The 24,806-nt window shown below is 39.4% G+C and overlaps 1 protein-coding gene across 1 annotated transcript; it reads right to left on the reverse strand.

The window, feature by feature from the left end:
* Nucleotides 1-964: 964 nt before the first annotated feature.
* Nucleotides 965-22,405, reverse strand: CDCA2 (cell division cycle associated 2). The gene is made up of 14 exons (XM_019556562.1): nt 21,272-22,405; nt 17,268-17,398; nt 15,813-15,966; nt 14,707-14,888; nt 14,126-14,216; nt 13,129-13,367; nt 12,197-12,284; nt 11,322-11,548; nt 10,256-10,334; nt 9,188-9,243; nt 7,990-8,121; nt 6,616-6,802; nt 3,255-4,625; nt 965-2,953 (listed from the first exon to the last, which is right to left on the reverse strand). Exons 1-13 carry the CDS (start codon nt 21,816-21,818, stop codon nt 3,289-3,291), a joined length of 3,450 nt encoding a protein of 1,149 aa, XP_019412107.1. The 5' UTR covers nt 21,819-22,405; the 3' UTR covers nt 965-2,953; nt 3,255-3,288.
* Nucleotides 22,406-24,806: the final 2,401 nt, after the last annotated feature.

A 24,806-nucleotide genomic window follows, 5' to 3' on the forward strand; every position in this document is an offset into this window, starting at 1 on the left:
TTTAAGTTCAGAAATTTCTGTTACCTTTTTACTTGCCCTTAGGTTTCAACCTCTAACCTAGGTAACCCCTTGAAAATTAGATATCCCCAAAAAGATATTTTTCCTCCCCCAAATACAAATAGAAAAAAGAAGTCTCAGGAGAGATGGTGCTGTGCAGGCTCTATACACAGGTTTCTGTCCAGATTATGGATTACTGTATAAGCTGTATAACAATATAATATAGATTTGTTATTCTTCAGAAGAATAACTCCACTATGTTTTTAAAACCATTTATCCCACTTTGATCCCATAATATTTGAAATGAGTAAAAAAAACCCAACAACAAAAAACCTCAAGTAAAAGCACTAAACCCAGCCACTATTATTAATTTTAAAGCAACATACAATTTTGTCCTTCCTATGATTTGGGACTGTTTCAAAGATTTTTAATTCTGTGACATGTTGTTGGTTTTTTTGTCTATGCTTACCTTATTAATAAAATAAGGAACAAAACCCCCCCAACAACAAAAACTAAACAAAAAACAACTCGTGCCAGACTGCCCTCTTCTGGTAATGCAAAGATATTGCTATACAAGCAGAATTTAACACAGTAGTTTGGGTGTTCATCATATCTCCCACCTTAAAGATTAAAATTTTAATTGTCAGTTGATTTCATTTTCCTACTGTTGAGGCAGCATGCATTATTTCTTCCTAGACATCAGTCTAAAAGTAGAAGACAACCATGAGCAAATAAGAACATAAGAAACATTTTGTTCACGAGAGGTTTAAGCAAAGATGAAAACAGTAAGAAAGAGGCCATGTCCTGATGCAGAATCATTAATTGAATTCACCGGCACAGCATGAACATTTCTCTTGATGACGTTTCTTGGAAGTTGCTTAGCAGCCCCTGGCTTTTAGGTCTCTGCACATAGGACAAGTAAACTGTGTATAAAATACAATAATTTAACTTGAATTTCCAACTGTACAAGTCCAAATGCATAGAAATTTTATTCTGGTTCATATAAAGTGTTAGGGCAAGTTTACAGTGGAGATAATTTTCAACAGTAGGAAACAATTCTAAAGCTGGCACCTTTCACTTCACTAGTGTTGAAACAGAACAGTGTAAAATATGAATACAATAGTAGACAATTTTGCATTTCACCGTGAAAACCAGAAGCAAGTAAACAGGAAGATGGTGTTAACTACTGTATATTACACATTCTGTTAAGTATACATATATTGAAAAGTAAAACAGCCACCATTCAATTAAATGGTACTTCATTTTCTCAGGCACTTGCACAACCCTTTCTAAATGGTTTAACCTTAAAAACATTCCCATTTGATACGGTACAGATTAAAACACGCTTTTTAAAGAAACCCTTCCTCAAAAAATGGCAATTCTAAGAAACTAATACTAATGTGAAATACACGTAGCACTTAGCAGTGGGAGCTCCAGACCCGCTGATGCCAAGAAGGTAACGCAAAGTCTCTACAGAACAGGGGAAGTATTGGCCCCCAGCAGGAGCTTTCTTCTGTTATGTTATTTGTAGAGAACTTCAGATTTGTTAGGATGTTTTTGAAATCTGGAAAAAAATTAACATGGATTTCAAAAGCAATTATTTATAAAATTGATCTGCAAAGCAGAAATTCACACAGGGGAAATACCAATTATACAATTACAACTAGAAGAGTATACTTTAAGAACTGGTTAAGACAATCTCAGTTTTTACCTGGTGTGACTAGTCCTCAGAAATAATATGGAGTTAGGCTTGACCCCTGTCCTGTCAAAAGCCCCACAAGCAAGAATGGATTACTATGCACTCACACACTTACCTAAACATAACTTGTCAATAAAGATTGTTATTTTTGACCCATCAACTTTGTTTCTCTTTTCCTGCAACAGCTAAGAGCCACATGTGCACTTGCTGGCATTTCTCCATATGCAGCAGGGGAATGGGAAACTTCAGATGCTGACTATGCCTTAATAAGTGGAATATGTGTGCCAAGACTGCCCATAAAACACATCTTGTCCAGCAATCACAGTTTCAAGGGCAAAAAAATACTGCTGTGGTTCACAATCATGAGTATATTCAGCTTTAATATCTTCCTTCCTCATAAAAAAAAAAACAGGGCAACAAAAACGTATCTGAAATGCAGACTTCCAAAAAAACCCAAAAAACCCAACCCTACCAAAATACTTCCCTTAGGTGTAGAATATTTGTCCAAGTTGGAGAAAGCATTAAATGGTATAAAGTATCCTGAAACCTGAAAGCAAACCTGAGTTCACTTTGTACTGTTCTTTAAAGAAATCTTCCATCTAGAGCCAAGCAGTCCATTATTTCATGAGGGGTACTCTTCTTTAACAGGTTTTACATTTTGTTCTGCTGCTGTATCTTGGAATATAACTCACCGATTTCTACAGCATTCCTTCCTACAGTAGGTAGAAGCACATCTTTCTTAGTTTATTGAAAATGCTTATATCCTTGACCAACTTTCTGTTTAGTTTTGTTGTAACACAATCAGGATTTAATCACTTCTTTGTGGGAAGTACTAATTGTGCTACAGAAGGGACATGCTTACTCTGAGATTTAATTCCTAGCATCAAGAAGTTAAAATTTCAGTCTCTTGATTGTCTGTCACTCCTGACAATTACACAGGTACCCTCCACAACCAAACTGTTTTTCCTTGAAATTTTATTTCCCCACATGTCCAAGCAAAAGGAAAACATACCTTAAAGTGTTTGGCAAATTAACATGAAAAATGAATGCTTATTAAAAAAAAAGTCTTTATTGTGGCATCAAAATTAGGAACATCCAATTTCTAAATGCTAGTGTTGGGGTGATGTCATAGCCATCATGGTCCAGGAAGAAACCAAGGCAAGGATTTCTGTGAGTGACAGTTTTCACTGGAGCAACTGGATAGTTGGGAAGGACATCGGTGAGCTCTCGGGTACCACTTTAGCCTTCCTCAGATCTCTGAGAAAGAAGCAGACACAGCAGAGATAAACAACAGACAGAAAAGAGGCTTGTGCAAAATTTGATACGAAAACCAAAAGCAACACAAGAAATTTAGCTCTGCTGTATCTGGGTTTTTTCCCTCAGGGACCTGGGGAAGGGTACAGTGGTAGCGAAAAAGTTGTTTATGTCCCTTCCAACTGCACAGGTGGTCAAACAAAAGGTATCACCCACAAAAAATCCCTGTCCCTTAATTTCTAAATGCCACTTCTAAAGACACAGCTAGTTGGCAGCTAAAGAAAATCTACATTAAAATACTGACCTTTTTCTTTCAGAAATAGATAGTAATTATTCAGCTAGGTGGTCGTCTGGTTCTCTACAGCTTTTTCTCCTTCAGAATCTTTCTGGTGGCTCTTGTCATTTCTGCTTACAAGACTTGCCCTTCTCTTTTTCTGGGTTTGAGATACTTTTCTAGTTTCTAGAAGAGTGGATACACACATACTCCTCCTCCTCCTCATTTTGTAAGCACCTCCAGCAAGAGGAACGTACTCATGGTTTTCCTTTCCTGGTGCTGAATATTGATTCCAGTTTTCTTGACTTTGGTGAATATTCTCAGATTCTTTAAGCATGGATATAGAGGATGCCCTCCTGGTTTTGCAAGCAGAAACTGACAGAGAAGAGGTCTTGTCAAGTTTATTAGGTATATGAATCCAGGCAAGTCCCTCACGTTTAGCATCTTTATGTAATCTCATACTGCGCCTCACACTTCTGTTTTCATCACAAGTTTCACTCATCCTCCTGAAAGACTCTTCTATAGCGTTGTGTAGGTCATTAAATGTTTCAGAGTTACTTTCTACATGGGATGCAGATAAAACTTCCTTCATATTAAAAGAGGAACCTGACATTTTATTTCCAGGTGTTTCAAAATCCAAGTTCACAACTCCAGGAAGATACACTGTGCTTCTTCTGCCTCTTTTTGGAAACCTTTTAAAATTAACATTATTGATATCGTCCCCTCTTCCAGAGTCTTCAGTGAGACATTCCATTTCTTTAATATCTTTCTTTAAGTCCATGTCCTGGATGTTTAGAGGTATTGAAAGAGCTCGAGTTTCTGAGTTATTTGAAAGATTTTCACTTTCCAGTACACATTTATTTCCTACTAAACCATCTTTTTCTTTCTTGGGCTCTGCACATACAGCATCTTCCTCTTGCTGAGTATTATCAGGTTTACCAAATAGAGAAATGCGTTTCCCTTCCTGACTATTAATATTTGGTAATTTCAAAGGAGAATTTGATTTTTTAACAACAGGTAAAACATGCCTTCTTGTAACACTGGATTCACACCACTCACAGGTGGACTTATTGCCTTCTTCACTGATCCGATTACCTTCACAAATAGTACTCTCTTTCTGATCTAGTAACATAAAGGGTGACCCAGGGTTATTTTCTGCTTCAGTGTTTTCACTCACACTGTCCACCTCCGTATGATTGCTTGAAACAGAAAAAAGATTACAGTCTAATGACTGAGTCTCTGTGTCAGAGGAGCTGCTGGCTTCAACAATGTCAAGTTCTTTAGAGTCTGGACATTTGTTTGTTATAGACACATTTTTCCTTCTACTTCTTCCCACCATTTTTCTCCGTTTCATAGCTTCATTTAAAGATTCTATGTGGTTACAACTGTTTTCAGGATTATCTAAAACAGGATAAAGTTAACAAATTTACAGATGGAACACACAGAGAACTGCTTGAATAAGAAAAATGACTAAAATATAAAATTTCAAGAAGCGAATTTATTACAAATAAATCAAATCTTTACTGCATGCCACTTAAACAACCATCATTTTAAACAGCAGTTTCAAAAGGTATTATGGATGGCTAGCAACAAAACAATTGTGAACTGCTTACATGCCCACAATCTGTCTTTCAGGTAAGACTATCCCACAGGTTGTTGGGGTTTTTTTTGGCGTGTGGTGGGGGGTGTTAAGAATTGCATGGAGACTCTTAAAGTGTGTGGTCTGGCTTCAATCAAACTAACACATCACATTTATCAAGAGCAACTACTGCTAACAGTCTGCAGGCAAACAACACGTTGAACAATATTGTTCAAACACCCCCATAAAAACAGGCTAACTGGAAGTGCTAAAAGCTAAGTTAATATTGCATTCTAGTCACAAAGTCAGTCTCTGAAAATCAAATACATATAATATTCTATATGCCAAGCAGCATTAATTTTAGCGATGAGTAGGTTTCCAGACAGCTACCCCTATTTGTTCCCTTCATACTGTCTCTCATCTCTTCTTCCTTCTGTGACGCATGTGCCTGAAACTTCCTCCCTGTCCTAGTATGTCAAATGTATATAAAACTTTACTTCTTTCAAATCCCTCAGAACCAACACTAAATATTTCCAAATCGTTTCAACTGTTATATCAAATATAAATGTATACTTAGAAAAATTCTAACAATCTTTTTTCTAAGCACCAATATTTTACAGCACTAAAATAACCATTTTTCCTCACCATCCAACATACATCTGTTTGATTTGTGTATTTGAGAAATTATTTCCCTGAAAGCAGGAACCATACTATTTTATACAGGGCCAGACATCACCTGGCATTTAGGTACAAATGTCAATTTCAAGTATGGAAGTATTTTTTAATAGTACTTAAGTCCCACCTTTTATACATAAAGTCACATTATGTGAGTACACATAATTCTTCTTCAAAATATGACTGCATATTTCCCTGATTGCAATGGCAACTGCAGCTTTAGAAGGGAGTAGCAACCATGATTTGTACAAAATACTTTTCTTAATTATGACACACAACATGGATCACAAAATCAAAATCCTGGGAAGCCATCTCGCGATAACTTAGAATTTTTTTGGCCTCTCCTGCAGAAGATGATATTGTATGTATACTGTAGAGTTTAATTAGTGTTACAATAAAGGAGTTAAGGATAAGATGCAGAGGAACATAGTTTCTGTGCTGTCCAAGTTAAGCTGCTGTGAACAAAACTGAGGTTTCTTACAAGTCTGTCTTTCACAAACGTGAAGTAGAAAAGATTAGTTTAATAAGTAATGTAATATCATTTGGGCATGTTGGTTCTTACCAACATGAAGATTTAAAATTGATCTATTATATTGAGTAATGTTGGGAGGAAAGTTCATTTTTTACTCTAAAATGATAAAATAAGGAGCATCCATCCTTTATTAGTACTAGGCTCAATTGTATGAACTAATTTATATAGGTAGAATTCAACTTGCTTTTAAAGTGTTAAGTTAAAAATCTCAAGATAACAAAGAGCTAAGGGACTGTCCAAACCCATACAGAGAAACTGAAAATTTAGAACAGTTAGCACACTGTTAGAATTTTCTAATTTACCAGACAACTTCATGTATTTGACTCTTCTTGTAATAACATTAATTTTAAATACACATAAGGGCAGTGTGAGAGTTCAGTTTTATCCTGTTTGGGAATCTAAGCATTAATGCTCCAAGGAATCTATTCTGCTATTACAATCTTTCCTTCTTCTTTCCCAGTGACCCCTTCCCATAAGAAGAAAAGGGTTGGAGGCTTGTTAAATTTTTCATGTACACCCAAAGCCTGGACAGGTTTTTTCTGTTTTACTATTCTCTCCCTTATTTTGGGAAAAAAAATGGAAGGGACAAAGAGCTATTATATTACCTGAAAAGAGTATAGTATTTGCCTGTGGCGTTTTTGGAGATGATGATGATGATGAAGAGACCACCTCCAGAATCTCTGGAATTGGACTTAAGAGAGGCTTCTTGGAAGCAATTTCTCTCTTCCCATATAAGGATTTCTGTACCTTTCTTCTTCTTCTTCTCCTCCCAGAGCCTGGATCTTTTACTTTCTGGAGAGAGTTAAAAAAAAAAAAAAACCCACATGCCTGAATAAGCCGCATTTATATTTTTCAAGTAAAATATTACATAGCTTATTAGAATGGTGTTTCTCTATGGTTAATATTAGAACAATCAGTTAGAGATAAGTATCTCTCTACAGTTAAAATAATAACTAGCTCTATTGCCTTTGTTACTCTTACAAAGAAAGTTTCATCTCAAACTTACACGATCTAGAATCAATCTGCAAGTTCAAGACAGGTCAAACTGTTGAAACGGCAAGTTGAAGCACACACACATACACACACTTTCACTGTAAGCAGTACAGACTTGTGCCTACCATTTATTTGTACCCTTCAAGTTAAAAAATGTCCAGTTACCTCCCTTTCAAATTGCTCACTTGATTCTTACAAAATCCTACTCTTATGCAAAATTTTAAAGCAGCAGTATACAAATAGAAAAATATATTAATTATTGCTGCATACAATCATTGTGGGGGCTTTGCATAAGTAGCAGCTAAGAGGTTCTTTCTGACTTAAAACTAAGAGATATCTTCCCCTGTGTCAAGTCTTAAGAGAGACAGACAGACAGATGTGGAGAAGGCAGCTTATAAAGCCTTTGAAGCTCCCCTTCACAAAAAGCTATGTTAAAGAACAGGGGTTCAAAAAAACGAACCCAAGAAAGCAAGGAAACAGATAAGTGTATACTAGCAACAGCATAAAAGCAATCTCTCCCCCCACCCCAACAAACATTTACAATGAACATAGCTAAGTAATAATCATACATACCCATGAAAGAGAAAAACTTATTGCAGGAGTTGTCCAGGATAGTGGTTCTCAAACTTTTTTGTACTAGGACCCATTTGTAAAAATCAATGGCCAGTCCTGAGCTAGTGCCCCTTGCTCCCGACCTGCTGCCTCCTGCGCCTAGCGTCCAGCATGTAGGGAAAGGGGTGGGTGTGTGGGGCAGCAGAGACCCCCCAAGCAGCCCCTTGTAGACTGGAATTCTTTTCCACGTTTTTCCTCTTTTAAAGAAGAATCCATTTTTAAAGTTTGCTGATCAATTTTTAAAGTTTGTTCGCAACCCTTTCATATATTCTTGCAGCCCACTTTTGGGTCACAACCCACAGGTTGAGAAATGGTGGTGTAGGACAAAAATATCTAGTGACATATTTACAAATGTATAGTGGATTATCACTTACCGGTGTCTTTCTGGAGGCAGAAGTATTTGAACCTTGACCTCTGCAGTTTCGTGGGTTTTTAGTATCTTTAGTTTTCTTGGTTCTTTTGCCTGTCGAGATGTTAAAATCCATCTCTTCTGAACTGTTGATATACTGTTAAGGAACATCAGTTTTAATTATTTTCAAGGACATAACATGGACCAGAAATGATAATACCCCCCAAAGGTAATAAACTTCAAGTTTACTAAATTGATAAACCAAGTCACGGAAGCTTAAGTATTACAGCAATGAGAAAAGATTTACCAAGTCTGCTTTTTTTGCACCCAGAAATATATCCATCCTTAGTAATGTATTTTTAAACAAAAAAAAAATGGAGTGGAGGAAGGGGGGACACACGGGAATAAGCAGGTCTTTCTCTGTAATTCCATATTTTCTCAGGCGGGTGATGTACCAAGTAGTTGAAGCTATATGCAGGGGAATACCCCTTGTAATTATGCCAGGATTGAGTGTGAGGGAAAATGGCAAATATTAACATCAATGGCCAAATGAATAGTGCTGTCATAAATCTTAATATTTATTTTTTAAATTATCAAAAGGAATCTCTCCTGAAATAGCTTCTTATGAACACACATTTGAGTTATGTTCTGATTCAGAAAATGTTTTGAACTTATTAATATCATGTCAGAGATGTTACATTTTTATACAAATGGAAGCACAATTTTTAGGGTTGGCAAGCCAGTCAACTGACCAGTCAAATATTGTCAACTGACCAGCCAATTGACTGCCTATTTTTTAACCAGTTGAAGTTTATAGTAATTTTATGGGGAGTGAATATTTTTTGCATTTTTCTTGACAGAAATATGATTTTTACTGTTTTTGACACATTTCTTAATGGAAAATTTATGCTTTTCATGTGTATTATTTGACTGTATTGGCAATTTCTTTCTTTCTTTCTTTCTTTTTTTACAATTTTTGACTGGTATTTGACTGGTCAATTGAATGAACTTTATTTAACCGGTCAAATACCCAACACTGGCAATTTTGTTAAAACATACAAGCTGTCTGATAAAATAATTACACTGAGTAAAGGCATATTTATATATGCAAAAGTACACTTTTTAAATAGGGGTTCTCTGAGAAAAAACTGTTAATGAAAAAAATCTTCAATATCTTTTATAAGAGTAATGAAAGGAAATGGTATCAAATAAAATATATTTACCTTCCCTTTAGTGCAGGATCTAGTTGGTCTTGTACAAGAGATTTTAGTGCCAGTCTCTATTACTAAAATACAAAGATAATAGTCTTGATTACATTTTTACAGATTTACATTTTTAGGGAACAGATGGATTATCCATTAATTCTGTCTTCACACTGCATAAGCTATAAATGGTTTGCACAGTCTTTCATTTTTCTTTGTTTTGTATATATAGTGTGCTGCGCTTAAAAAAATTAGTTAACTACTTATGGTGGTACTTAAATGAAATATAAAAATAGGATATTTTAGGAGAAAAACTAAAAGCTTTGGAAGGTAAAAAATGACAGCAGGAAGACATTTATCATTTTGATAAAAGTTATTTTGAAAGGTATATTTTTACTGTTTAATTTTGTTTTTTAAGCAAGCAGTGTAAAAACCCCATTGAAGGGACTGCAGAATTAGTAGAAGTTCAGATACAACACAAAACTCAGCCTGTATCTGATCTCAGTGTAGCTGGGACGAAACTGATGATATAACAAAATTCCACCAGTTTGATGTGATCTCTTATGCTCATCTCTAAACCTTGTGGGATTGATCCTACACCCTTTCAAATGCATGTCAGAGCTTTCATTGATTCAGGAGAGTTAGTAAGTTAGCACTCTGACCAATGTACTTTCAGTAACAGAGGCAACACACCTTTTAGGCAGAAAGTAGAACCAAAAGCGACTCCATCACATCACGCTCATCTTTCATGCACTGAGTTCAAATTAACATCTTAAGCTCAGCACTCAGTTGTTAACAGTACATATAAATACAAAAAAAAAGTAAGCTGAAGTTCAACTTAGTACATATTCAGGGATAAATCCTGAGATTTCATCTATGATGCTGAGTTGACCTAAAAGCTAGTGAAAAATAATAAAATGTTACTGGAAAATCATAAGGACTTTTTTTTCCTAAAAAGCCACACTGAAACATGTTTCAATATAGAATGTAACCAACTGTCACCCTTTCCCTAAATTCTCAAAAAAGACACAGAGACTTTGTTCATATACAGAGTAAAAAAACCCCACACAAGTAACAGTTCTAAATTACCTTCCACATCCTTAGTGTGTAAAGAATTGCCTGTCATGGAAAAATTCTTCACCAGCTCTTGAGGAGGCTTAACATATTCCTAGATTAAAAATAGTAAAATAATACGTAAAGTTAATTTAAATTAGCAGGTTTCTAAATGTATTGAACTACCCTTGCTAACAGTCACATTTAGGACATAAAGAAACACAGTGTTTACAACAAAAGGTAATTTTTCATCTGTACTGGGCTCCCTTGAAACTTAAAAAATGAATTATACTATCAGTAAATGTGGTGGGGATGTGATGCAATGCAGGCAATGCTTGCTCACATGTTTTGATCATACCCTATTAATTCTTCTTTTGGTAAGAAATTATAACTAGAGTTAACGTAGTTTGAACACAGCATTGATACCTTTGGCAAAAATGTGTGTTCTTGGGTATATCCCTAAGGATTTCAAACTGAATCCTTCCCAGATTGCACTCCTATAGCAAATCTTATTAGTGACATGCAGGATTGCATTACTGAATTGGAAAAGTGAAACATCTCCAAAGGTCAAAATCTGGTACAGTGAGATGGCACAGCTGGTGTCCATGGAGAGCGTCATGTTTAGCAGCCCTAACTGCTTCAAAAAGTTTGCTGCAATTTGGGAAGATTTTTTAGACTATTTTGGTAACTAAATTCTTCTCCTCTCTCTCTCTCCCCCTCTTCCCTCCTTTTATTTTTTCTCTTTTCACCTTATTATATTACTTATGAGACATGTACATAATCCAGGTTGACTTGTGTAGTTGTTAGATGTATGTGTTTGTGTGCAGAAACACACTACAAAATCTATTTAATGTTAAAAAAATAAAAGTAAAAATATGCACTGATAATATTCCAACAGAATTATTTCCCACTTAGGAAGGATGTTGAAGGTGAGGACAGTGTTTAAAATTCCAAAAGGATAACAATTCAGGAGTGTAACCATCAGAGGATACTAACCTTTTCAGATTTCAAAAGTGAAAAAAATTTTTAAAAACTGAACTAAGTGGAAAATATAAGCATATTGTAGAGACTTTAAGAAGCTGATTTAATCATTTAAACTCACATCATCAGAATCATCAAAATTTGGTTGGGACAGTGGTTCTTTGATAGGACCCACTGCTCTAGAAGGACTACTGCTCTGCGATCCCAACTGGCCGGCTGGCATTGCCCCTCTTCGCAATGGAGTATTTGCTGGTAAGTTTTCATCAAATATTTCTGGGCTTAAATCTCTCCCAAAAGTGACCTTTTTCCTTTTTGTTGGCTTTTCAGAGCTGTCGAGCTCAGTTTGGTCTATGATAACAAATAATATTAATTACACAGCAAATCCAAAAAGAAGTAAAAATCATTATTTACTCAACAAATCTTATGTTTCATTTCAGGGTTTCAACAAGCAATTGCTTTAAGTTAGGAAATTCCAATGGAGTTGACACACATTTTCAGAAGGGCTCTCATGAACATTTATTTAGAGTATTAAGGAAAAGAGAAATATTTTCCAGATTTAATGCCACAGGTATATTTCCAGATGTTAAACAGTCAGCATTCATACATTTTCTCACATTTAAAGACAAATATCCTTTTAACAATGTCAACTTGAAAAGTTACATTTCCAACAAAATATGTACCTTTGCTATTAGAAGTGCAAAGGGCACTGAAAACAAAGAGTAAAATACATAATATTCCTCTCCTAACTGTTCACTTATACCATTTGACGGCATTTTATATATAGTAAATTTGCCCGTTCTTGGTCAGTTTTTCTTCCTAGTTCACAAACAATGAAGTCACTCCTACACCGCTTTACAGTTAGCTCACATGTATATTTTTTGTCAGATTCCACAAGGCTGTGTTTACTAATACAGAAGTATCCATTCAACCTTGACTGTATTCCTAGATAAATGGGAAACAATTAGCCACTTCGGAAAACATTTAACAATTTCTGACCTGTCTGCAACGCTTCACAGCTTGTTGAGGGACTGGATGCTAAGGGAGACACGGTTACCTTCTCACCTCTGGAGATGTTTAAGTTCTCCTATTAAAATTAAACCATTTTTTTCATTAAGACAAAATATAGTTAAAAGTAATATGAATCTCTTCCTTGAAATAATTTTTAGTAATTGACAACTGAGCATTGGATATTCCTGTTCACGTTTTGAGAAAAAACAGCGAAGACATACAAAAAAATCCTCTTAACACAGGAGCGGGCAACTATTTGGGCAGCCTAGGCACAGGCTCCAGGAGGCTTCAGCATGGACCTGGCCATGAAGAGGAGGGCTACTTTTCCCCTTTCCAAGCAGCAGCTTCTGCCTGGCCCCCGCTGCTGCTGCTCCTCAGTCTGAAGCAGGCACAGAGTGGGGGTGAGGCTGTGTGCACAGGCTCCAGCTGGTCCAGAGCCGGTTCATTCCATTGGGCCAGGTCCAGAGTGAGCGCAGAGAGGGCCAGGGCTGGGGCTGTGTGCGTGGGTCCGCAACAGTATCATGGGGCTGGAGTCAGTTGCACCCGGAAAGATACGTCACCACTTGGGCTGTCTAGAAAGGCAGTCCAGCTGCAGAGCCACCCCAGCCCCGCTGTGCGCCCAGGGGTAGTGGGATGTGCTCTATGGGCCAGGTGGTGTCTGGGCCAGGCGAGACTGAGGGACCTGTCGCAGGCTGGACAAAATCCCTCTGTGGGCTGGATCCGGCCTGCAGGCCATCTTTTGCACATAGACCACACCCCCAACAATCACACACTAACATAAGTCCAAACTGGCTTCAGTGCTTTATACTTTTTATTATATTTCTTAAAAATTGAACTATGTTTAAATTGCTACATAGTACATGCTACAGACATGCAATGGCATGTCAGATTTATTTTAAGGAACTCATCAGTGCACTAACCTTCACACTTTCCATCAGGTGCTTTATTGGTGTTTTCTTCAGGACCGACCGAAGGCTGGAGCCGCTTTGTGACTGCTCAATTGTTGAAATGTTGTCCTTTTGCAGAGGTGTAACTGGTGGCATTGCTTTATCAAATATCTCCAGGCTCAATTCTTCCGCAAATTTAACTCTCTTCCCTCTTAGCTGCAATGTAGTGTTGCTTCTAACATTTTCATTGCTACCCCCAGAGCTGAAGTCCTCTTTTAAAGCCAAGTCAAGAGACGGAAAGATTAAAGGACTTCAAAAGTAAAATTAAAAAACCACCCCAACAATGGCAGCAGCATGCTTATGTTGTAACAACTGAGGCTGAATATTTTAAATCAGTCTTAATTAGAGATGTAATATATGAGAGATACCATTTCACTCATACTACCTGAAATATAGGTTCATTCATGCTAAAAATAGTATTCCTGCCGTTTTGAAATTATTTTAGTTTTAAGATTATGTCACCATTTCCACTATGGTCTTTTATAAAGAAGTGGTAGATGCAGGATAAAAAAATTCACATAGTTATTAAAGTTCAGTATTCCATATAAATTGTAAGAGTTTCTAAATACTAATGTAATTTTTCTTAAAGCCTAACATCCTGGTTTGAAGTCTTATATAATACTACATTCAACACATTTCAAAACAGAGTTTACTGAACTCAACATCCCAGGAGTGCACTAGGTGAGTACACTTGAATTAACTCATTAAGGTAACTCCAAGAGTGCAAATCATCAGTGAAGGAAAATAACAGTGTGTTATAAATTAAGGAGTTTTGAAATTTACATTATAATTTACAATATAAAATTGTGCTATGTTATACTACTTGTTATAATCTAAGATTTTTAGATCATTAGCACATCTTCAAGTTAATGTATCATTGTTTGTGAAAAGCAAGTGCAATATCTGTAAGAAAACTTCAGTTTTAAGCCTTCTAATAAAGAATTGGCAACAGTAATGATGAATCCTTTACCTTGCACTGTCTTTAAGATGTTTCTGGATGGAATAGCTTTCAACGATAAATATGCAGATTCAGTAATATTTAGTAGTGCATAAGCAGTTTCCTAGAAATGAAATGTATGTACTTTTCACACATACAAATATATGGCACAATAACACAGTAAAACTATTAATATGTACTATTTTAGAGAGCAGGAGTGCACTCGATCCTGACGTGAAGAGAAAAAATTGAATCTTTTACAAAACTTTCTTCCAAGTGCTTTCCAATACCTGAAGTTAAATGGTAATCAAAGATATACATGAAACCCTCGCTATTTGCGGGTTTGGCATTCGTGGTTTCAAATATTCGCAAATGCCGAACTCGCATTTGAAATGCACTTTATATGCTTGCAGGAGCTCTTTGGGAGCTCCGCGCTTGCTGCCACCAGTCTCCCGCCAGAGCTGTAACCCCCCCCACCACAGGCCTTATTTGCCGCTATTCACGGATTTCACCATTCGTGGGGATCACGAAAATGTATCCCCTGTGAATGGCAAGGGTCACCTGTATTCACTATTTCCGCACTCTTAAAGATATAGCCATGCAGGCAAACATACCGTAGATGCTTCTCGGGGTGGAGAGACAATACTGCATCTCTGAATACCAGGAAAAGTTTTATCATCATTACGTAAATCTTGTTTTAAACTTTCCTTGTAAGCAATTTTCTTGCACTCAGATGTTAACTCTCCATTCAACTGAGCCCATTCATTCCGTTTCAGAAAAGGCAATTTGTTCTGAGCTGCATTAATAAATAATTATTTTTAATTGTGATTTTCCATGTAGGTCATCATCCATTCGCCTTCACTGCATAATATGAAACTTTAAAAATTACAGTCTCATAATCTATTAATTCATTATTAAAGAGGCAAACAATAAAAGCAAACATGTTCAATGACGAATTACAAACAAGAAATCCAACAGCCTGGCATACATTCTGAGTAGTACTGACCATAAACCATCCTCAATATCACATTATTTAAGTGCTTAGCTTTGGGACTGAAGAAGGCTATGCAGTTACCAAACTGCGCTTATATGTACTTCAGGTAAATAATGCTCTTTTTCTGTACTTCAGGTAAATAATGCTCTTTCCATATACAGCTATGTGTGGGCTATAGTATTAACAACCTTGAACTAACTACTTCCCATTATTTTCAGGACTGCTATGAAAACTGGTGGAACACACAGGAGCCCTTCAGCTTCACAGCTGCTGCCTCTCATCACTTCTCAAGGCTTCTAATAGAAGCCATTTCAGATTTGCTTCCCCTTCACCATTAACCAGGGTACAATTGCATTACAAAGATGCTATGCACTAAATCAGGTTGTTACAATTGAAACAACAAGCAATGAATTGGGGCAGATGCAATTATTTGGTATCTATACAAGCAGAGCAAACTATACATAGAAAACTTTACAAGGTAAGGCTATTAGGCTAGTTACTGAAACAAGAGATAAACACACTGGAGCATTCACTTATCTTCAGGATTCTTTGCAATGTCACAACTCAGGGTTTACCAAGAAGTTAGACACCACAATATTGACACTTACCATGGACAGACACATCCATACTAGATTAACTATTAGGGTTTCATAAGTTGTCCCTTCTGACTTTAGCATCTATGAATAGCAATAATCACATTTCTAGTTTCAGATTTATCTTACTTACAGTAGTACACTGTCTGGGACTCTCTCTCCTCCTGCAAGAGCCCAGGTAAGCAATTTTTCTCTTCATCTTCTTGCACTGATTGAAAAGCTGATTGGAAAGTATGCATTCTATCCTTTAAAGAGCCAACATGCTGATGATCAAAAGGGCTGCCCTGCTAAAACATATTAAAAAGCATCTTTTTATGCTGTTCAAATATAAAACTTATTCACTTCATCTTCGGAATTTGTTCACTAACACAAGAGCAAAATTAAAAAGCAAATAAGCACATTTTAAAGCGGCTTGTTTCATTTGGTTACTAGTCCAAGTTTACCAAGAGACAATATAAAAATGAGATTCACCACACGTAATATACAACTGCTATAAAATGCAATGCTATCTGAAAACATTTTTCTACAATCTGCAGTTCCAAAGGGTTAGCATCTCCCCCCATATTTATGCAAACTATATCACACAAGCAACAGTATCTATCTGTATTTCACATTACTTCATACAGTACTGATATTTAAGGAAAACCCTCTAAAGCAGTCATACTTATCTTCCTGTAAGAAATCAGCATCCAGTTATACCTCAGAAGAGGAAAATAAGCACATGAACACTTAGACTGATGTTGACAGCATAGCAGATGGACTAGTCCAGTGAAGCAAACACCAGATCCAGGTTTTTAATTTTTTTAAATGTGTACATGGGCTCTGATTTATGCAGTAAAGATATGACCATAACTTTATGATGCACATGGCCACTTTGTGATATAAAAGCATGCAAGTAAACCCGTGGAAAAACAAAGTCAACTATGATGTGAAGTGTTACCATAGGACTTTAACAACGCTACACACATAATTATGTAAACATTGTTCCTAACTTCTTGGTTAAATTTGAGTTTTGTTTCATATTCAAATAGGAATTTGATGTTTTTACTGTACAAGGAAAAAGGCTGTAAAATTTGGGAAGACAAGATGTTAAAGATAGAATCGTTTTCCTGAGATGTATTATCTCTTAGTTCAGGAGTTAAAACTGAGCTCTGTAACAAAATTTGCATGTGTCAGTCCCTTCTGTAATCTGAACTCTCTTAATACTTTTTGAATACCTGAAAAGCAAATTACAAGCCCAGGAAAGTCATTGTTAAAGCTATACTTAAGAAAATCCAAGCATTTTAAGATTTAAAAGACCTGCTATACAGGAAATACCTTGATAACACTGGCTGAAGAGGAGGAGGAATGTCATACAACATGAAGAAAAAGGAGAGAAGGTTAACAATTTTTAAAGGCTGCTTTCCCTTCATACTTTTTTACAGTAAGTTTGCAAGGGTGAAAAACTTTATTGTAGTGCTTGACATTGCATAGTAACTGAAAAGCTTTCCACTACGAAAATGAGCTGGTCATCATCAATCACCTAAGTTGCGTCATATCCTCTGCTTTCCCCCACCACCCCTATACGAGTTCTGGAAAAGACTGTCACCTGCTTAAGATGATCTTCTTGTCTGTTTCTCTTTTTCTCAGCAAGGTATCGAATAAGGGTATTATTTTCAGGGGAACCCCGTACTCCAATGGTAGACCGACGCCTGAATTTTAACGAAGACTTGGCTTGCCCTGAAATGAACAAAATGGAATGCAAATATTGCAATGAAATATCAGGGGTCAGAACACCTGGGAAGCCTTCAGAAAAACTAGGAAGTAGTTTCTCAAAACAATGAGTCCCATTTGAAGTGCTACCCAGGTGCAGTATTTGAAGAATTTTCTTTAAACATTTGATATCGCAGCAGTTAATTGCCTAATTCACAGAAACTGTCCTTGGACGCTTGAAGAAAAGACAAACTCTGTAAGAGTTCTGTGCTAGAGAATAAAGGCTGTGCATTTTCAAAATATGAAAAGCTTCCTGTCTTTATAGAAACAATGCAACAATGCCACCATGGCAAAAATGAAGGGAAACCAAGGCCTCTAGAAAAATTAAAACAAACAGCTCAAATTGAAGCAATGGCTAGCCTTTGGAAGTCCTTATCCAGAGTGGCATGAACTTACTTCTCCCTCCACTCTTCCAAAGGATTTAAAAACCAAGACAAAATCAAAGCTTACTCTGAGCATTTCAGTATCAAAAAGAAATTCCACTAGATGCTCTCAAAACTCCGGGGAGCAGATGGGACACAAAGGGGATCATGCCAGGGTGTCTTAGTTTCATATATTCATAGATTGTTTGAGGCTGGAGGGGACCTTGTAGATCATCGGGTCCAGTCCCCCTGCACTAGGCAGGAAAAGACAACTGAGTTCTAGTGACCCCAGTGAAGTGAGTGTCTAGTCTCCTTTTGAAGATTTCCAGGGTAGGTGACTGTGGAGGGAGTTTATGCCACAGTCTGGACACCCTGACTGTGAAAGAGTTTTTCCTAGTATTAAGCCTGAAGCAGCCTTCCAGGAGTTTCTATCCATTGCTCCTGGTCTTCCCCAGGAGTACCCTGGTGAAGGGGTATTCACCAGGTTCTTGACATACAACCCTGATGTAGCAGTAAGCTGTTACCAAGTACCCTCTCAGCCTTCTCTTCCGTAGGCTGAAGAGGCCCACGTCCCTCAGCCTCTCCACATATAGCTTGTCTTGCAAGTCCCTGATCATACAAGTAGCTCTTCTCTGGATCGTCTCAAGTTTTTCCACGTTTTTGTTGAAGTACGGCACCCAAAAGTGGATGCAGTACTCCAGCTGCAGTCTCACCGGTGCTGTGTACAGCAGGAGTATCACTTCCTTAGTTTTACATGAGATGCAACCGTTAATGCACACCAGTGTGTTGCTTGCCCTGCTGGCCACAGCATCACACTGCCGGCTCATGTTCATGAGATGGTCAATCACTTCCCCCAGGTCCCTTTCGGTTATGGTGCAAGTCAAATTGTCACCACTGAGCCTGTATGTATGTTGGGAATTGTTTTCCCCCAAATGGATCACCTTACACTTCAGAGTGTTGAACTTCATCTGGTTCCAGTCCACCCAGCTCTCCAGCCTGTCCAGGTCTACCTGTACTTGCAACCTATCTTCTGGCATGACCACACTCCCTCATAACTTGGTGTCATCCACAAATTTGACCAGTGAGCTTTTCACCCCCGCATCCAAATAACTGATAAAGATGTTGAAAAGCACCGGTCCAAGCACGGACCCCAGAAGGACACCGCTGGCCACTTTGTGCCAGGACAACGCAGATCTTTTTAAGAGACCTCTCCGGGCCCTACCATACAGCCAGTTTTCCACCCACTAAACTGTTAAGTCCACAATTTTCCCACAAGAATATTGTGGGATACTAAATCAAAAGCCTTTTGAAAGTCTAGGTATATAATGTCAACCGTCTCTCCTGCGTCCAGGTGGTGAGAGACTGATAAGACAAGACCTATCTGTGACGAAGCCATGCTGGCTGTCATTCAGAACCCTACCCTCAATGAGTGTAGTGCACATAGATCCTTTAATGAGTTTTTCCAGGGTTTTCCCTGGGATGGAGGTTAGGCTGATTGGCCTATAGTTGCCTGGGTCCTCCCTCTTCCCCTTTTTGGAAGAAGGCCAACATTGTGCCGATCTTCAATCCTCAGGCATCTCCCCAGTGTGCCACGATTTTTTTAAGTGTTTTGCCAGAAGCTCTGCGATTACGTCAACCAGCTCCATCTGTACTCTTGGGTGAAGTCCATGTGATCCCGCTGACTTTTCTAGTTGGTTTTCTAGCTTTTCTAGTTGGTTACACACCAGCTCAGCATCCACAATGGGAAGGCTATCATTCCCACCGTGCCCCCAGTGACCCTTATCTTGGCTTGTTTTTCCCCTTGGTCCAGTGAAATACTAAAGCAAAGTGGGAATTCAGTTTTTTCCTGAGTGTCCATTACCAGCTGTCCTAAGGTGTTAAGCAGGGTCCCACGCTTCCATTCATTTTCCATCTGCTCCCTACATACCTAAAGAAGGACTTATTATTGTCCTTGACTCCCTTGGCTAACTTAAACTCAGTTGCTGCCTTAGCTTTCCTATTAATTTCCTTACAAGTGCAGACCACTGTTGTATAGTCCTCCTTGAGGACCATCCCAGCTTCCACTGAGTCTACATCTCTTTTTTTTCTTTTTCAAGACTGCGATGTCCCTATTAAGCCAGGAGGGCTTGCCAGCCCTTCTGCTACCTTTCCACTTCATGGGAACGGTGTTTTGTGTTCAAGGATTGTGTCCTTGAAGAACAACCACTCTTCAAGTACCCCATTCGCCTTCTGTAACCTAGTCCCGCATCGCCTCCCCTACTAATGCCCTGAGCCTGTTGAAGTCAGCATTTTTGAAGTACAGGACTTCAATCCTGCTAGTTGATTTGTCAACCTTACGGCAGAGAGTCAACCTGATAAGCTCAAAGTCAGTGTTGCCCAGGCTACCCTCAATGTTCAAGCTACACACCAGATCATCTTCCTTGGCCAAAACCAAGTCTAGGAGAGCCGTACCTCTGGCTGACCCTTGCACTTCCTGGGTCAGAAAAAGCTCCTTGATTACAGCTAAGAAGCTACATGACTGATCCGACCTAGCCAAGTGTTCCTCCCAATGTATGTTCAGGTAATTGAAGTCACCCATGACAACCAAGTCCCTCGCACATGCCGCCTCTGTCAGTTCTTGAGAACTCCAGATCAAGCTCCTCCCCTTGGTCTGGTGCCCTGTAGTAAACACCCATTTAGGTCTCTCTCACCTTGCCCCCCTCCCCCCACCAAAGTCTTCTTCCCCCATCTCTGTAATCCCCAAGCATTTGGAAGAAAGTGATCTCCAAGTCTACTTTTCACCAGCTCATCCCAAAGCAGCGTTCAGCAAACGTTAGAGCACAAGAATAGGAATTCAAGAGTCCCCTCGTGCCACACAAAAAATCCTAAATTTAAAAGGAAATCCTCTATATGCCAATATATGAACATTGGACAGTTTACGGCCATTTCTCTTTGACATCTACGTGTCAGAAAAAGACAGTTCACAACAGGCAGCAAAACTTTTTGTGTTTTACAGTCAGTATATTTGCATTATGGGTGACATCTGTCAATTAGATTACCCCTTCCATTTCACGAACACTAAATGGGTTCCTTTAAAAGGAACAAGCATATCATTTCCTTAAATCACCTTCCAAATGTTTCATTTCTTGGGCCTTTTGGAAGCCAATTCTTTTGCCAATTTTAACTGTACTCCCAACTGAACCAGCAATCTTGGATTTTCGTAACTGTTTTTAAACCACACAGATTTAATCATGGATTATGAACCTCAGATTTCAAATCAGATTTCTATTTTAAATTTTTACCTCCTGGATTCCTATCTACCTTAAGAGCATTTCACTACAGAGTTATCCCAAATGCCCTGAAATCTGCTGGGGAGCAAAACATGTCTACTATTAAACGTTTAAGGAGTGTAAATTATGCAACACACCAGATGTGTTGTCACTTGCATATGAAGCACAATATTTTGAAACTTGAATTTTTTTCCTACCTTAACCCTTACCTGTAGATTGTTTAGTAAAAGACTCAGGAGTAATGTTGAAGTCAGCTACTGTTACAGTCGCAAAATCAACAGGTTTTTGTGTTCGTTTTTCTGATGGACCAGAAATAGTATTTACTTCATTAAGTGTCAGATAGTTTGCATTACCCACAGAGGTAGGTCTACTTTTTGAAGGACTATCCCATTTGCCCAGTGTCATGCAGGGCATGGTGGGTTCAACAGACTGGTTTCCTTTCAGTGAATCAGAAAGATTTCCAAAAAGTCGATTGCTATTATTTTTGCTCTTCTGGTCCAGTTCTCTCAGCACATATTTGTCACTTATCATATTGTCCCTTATAATACTGGCTTTCTGCACAAACTTCTTCTGACTCTTGGTGCTTAAGTTTTGCATTTCAGAAAGGTGTGTGGCTTTTGATTCATCCACTGTACCAATCTTCTCTTGATTTGGAACTGCCATGGAACAGGCCACTCCATCTTCTTCATTAAGTTTGCTTATATTTTCTTTGTCTTCCCAGGCAGCATTTAACATTTGGCTAAATGATCTATGCATTGTCAGTGCTGTGTTCCAAGCGTCCAGAAAAATAGAATCAACCTTGTCTTCTTACAGTCGTGGCTCCTTATCAGTAAGAAAGGAACCACTGATAACAGCAGTGTTTTTTGTAATAGAACGAGAGGCTGATTCTGAACTGCTACTACAGGCAGATGTTGCAAGATTTTATTAAAAAACGTGGCTGGCCTTCCTGTTGGGGGAAAAAGATGCAGCATTAACTATATTATATGCACGTAGTACTACAAAATTTGTGCCTCGCTATAACAAAAAAATCCACACCCATGCGACATGATGGCAGAAATTTCCAAGTTGTAAGTCAGGATTATTACAGGCTATATTCTTTCAAACCAATCTTAAATCTTACCCCTTGTACTCTGTACAACGTAATTTGCATAAATGTCACATGACAGTAATTTTAATGTTTTACTAGAGCAATCACAGCTCTGTGATGGGAATGTCATTACTCTGGGACCTTACTTTTGCGATTTTAAGACCATGACCAACATATTTTGCACTTAGTTTCCTTGGTTAAAAATAAATTATATAAAACTAAATGCATATCACAGTGGAGTACTGAAGCCCCTTAATATAATACACATTTATTTTGATATAAGACACATAACTTTCACATTCCATTAAAAACTGAAACATAATCGGAAACATTTTCAGCAAGCAGATACTAAAAACTGACTCATGTATACATTTTGCCACCAGAATTAGTGGCTTGCTTTTATAGAAGGCTCCCAGCAACTCAAGATCCCCTTATTCTCAACCAGCAGCACTGCTGCTGCACTCTCACTGCAACCTGTATAATTCCAGATGTTCCATTATTCTTTCCAAAGGCTAGAATTTCTTATGGTGATAGCTTTTCTATCTATACAATTACCTTTGTATTTAATTTTTCTCTCAGGCATTTGGTACCAGCAATTTCCAGAGTACAGACAAGATGCACAGCTGGCTTTGTCTGGCATAACACTTCCTGTGCTCTCACCTACAAACAGCTGGGTATCTGTCTGACATCTGATACCCCAGGTAACCTGCCTCTAGCTGACCACTTGCATTCCTGCACACATTTCCCTCACTTCCCCCACTCCTAGCTCCACCTGTTGTCTTCCAAACTTCCACCTGTTTGCATTTTCACAGACTTATCATTTAGCTTCTTTTCTACCTTGGAGAACAACTATAACAGCCACAGTTGCCAATAATAATCAGAATTTGGCTTTTTTTTTAAATTTGCTTTCATTTTTTCAGTGTGTTTTATTTGGAGGTTACTTATTTTTGTTAGTTATAGTTCAGGGGGGTGGACAAAGTGGTGGATCCAGCCAGTGTTTCCCAGTAGCTCCTGCCAGTGTGGCTGGGGCCAGTTTCCATGCAGACCCCAGCACAGCCATACTTGGACAGCATGGGGCCGGAGTTTCCGTGGAGACTGGCCCCAACAGCCCTGGCAGGGCATGCAGCAGGGCCCAGAGCTGCTCTGCAGCTGGGCTGGGATCTTGTGGCAGTGACACCGTGGTCTGGAAGTGGGGCAGAGCCACCATCTGCAGCCTGCATGCCCCAAGCAAAGGTGTCCAGGCAGTGGATCACGGCTCTGCCCCAGGTCCTTGAAGCAGTGGTCCAGAGCCACAATCCGCTGCCTGCAGACCCTGCTGGGGTGGTGCTAGGAAGGGACTTGGGGGGACTATAGCCACCCCAAAATTCCCCACAGTCCCCCCTCCCAGCACCACTGCCCACCCTGCACAGGTGGCAGCAGCTGAATCTGCTCTACTCTCACACAGCACAGCCCCCAGTCGGGAAGAAGCTGGCACTGCTGCTGCCTGCCAGTGTTTACTATTAAAGGCAGCCCCGCTTCTTTTTCTTGGGAGACTTAGCAACACTAATAACAGCAGCAGTTTCCCAATGCCTGGTTTGCGCCAGAAAGCTTGCCAAGAACTTTCCCCCAGCTGGTCTAAGAGATACCACATTTACCCCAAGAACCCTGCCTATGTCCTTGGACCAACATGGCTACAACCAACAGCCCTGCAACAAGTGTATCTGGTATTTCAATTGGTCTGATAAAATATCATATTTACCTAAGGAACCTCGTCTGCCTGCAAGTATCGGGATAGTCTTTTGGTTCCAGCTGTTATCTTTTATTGGACCACCTTGGAGGTGGGCTGATGCTGCTGGCAAACTTTTGGGTAACACAGTATCCTTTTTCAAGCTAAGTGGAGTGCAGGAGTGGGCAACTCCCCTGTGTATCATGTAGCCCCAGACCAATAGGGCTGACCCCTGAAAGAAACCCCCCAAATATGTGTATTTGGAGGCATGTTTCCCCCTGGGTAATTAGTGAGGGTCTTTCTTTGTGTTTATTTCTAAAAACTTTCATAGCATTTTAGGAGCTGTTGGCATCTTAAATAATAGTTTCCCTTAAAGCACAAGTTGTTTCTTAGAAGAGTGAGTTTGTGCGTGCGACTCCCAACCCACGAGGGATGATGGCCCATGCATCGATTCCCTTTCTGCCCCCTGGCTCCAGAAGGGATCAGAAGAGCTGCCCATGCCGCGCACCCGAGCCAACACCAAGCAACGAGCCCGCGCCCGCGCCCGCTCGCACATCACGGCCGTTCGCTGCTCAGCGTGAAAGCAACCGGCGTGTGGACAGGGAGAGAAGGTGGGACGCGGCGGCAGAGGCGGCCTCACGGATGGGTTCGGTGACAAGCGTGCGCGGCTGGGCCAAGAGCGGCGGCCCCGGGCCTGCGGTGCGCCCATCCGGCTCCGCCATCGCCCCCCCCCCTTCCCGCAACGCCGGGACAGAAGCTCGGGCTGGGGCCGCGACCCACGTAGGGAAGGGGTCACCCAGCCCCGGGGTAGGAGGCGCCGCCGCAGCACCCCGCGCTCACCCTGTCTGCGCACCGCCCCCTCCGCCGCCGGAAATGCGGCTCCCCTCCCGCCGGCCGCGTTCAAACTGCCCCAGCACCGCGTGTTCTTCCGCGCCGCGCCCATCCCCACTGC

This window comes from Crocodylus porosus, unplaced genomic scaffold, assembly GCF_001723895.1.
Source record: "Crocodylus porosus isolate Cpor-Errol unplaced genomic scaffold, CroPor_comp1, whole genome shotgun sequence".
Taxonomy (NCBI): Eukaryota; Metazoa; Chordata; order Crocodylia; family Crocodylidae; genus Crocodylus; species Crocodylus porosus.

What these genes read in the sequence shown, in the direction of transcription:
- CDCA2 (XM_019556562.1), bottom strand. Translation starts at nt 21,818, where the DNA reads ATGCATAGATCATTTAGCCAAATGTTAAATGCTGCCTGGGAAGACAAA. An exon ending in AAGAAGATCATCTTAAGCAG is followed by an intron (nt 15,967 to 17,267) that starts GTGACAGTCTTT and finishes AATATGTTTTAG; the next exon opens with CAGGGCAGCCCTTTTGATCA. An exon ending in CATCTTAAAGACAGTGCAAG is followed by an intron (nt 13,368 to 14,125) that starts GTAAAGGATTCA and finishes TGGCTTTAAAAG; the next exon opens with AGGACTTCAGCTCTGGGGGT.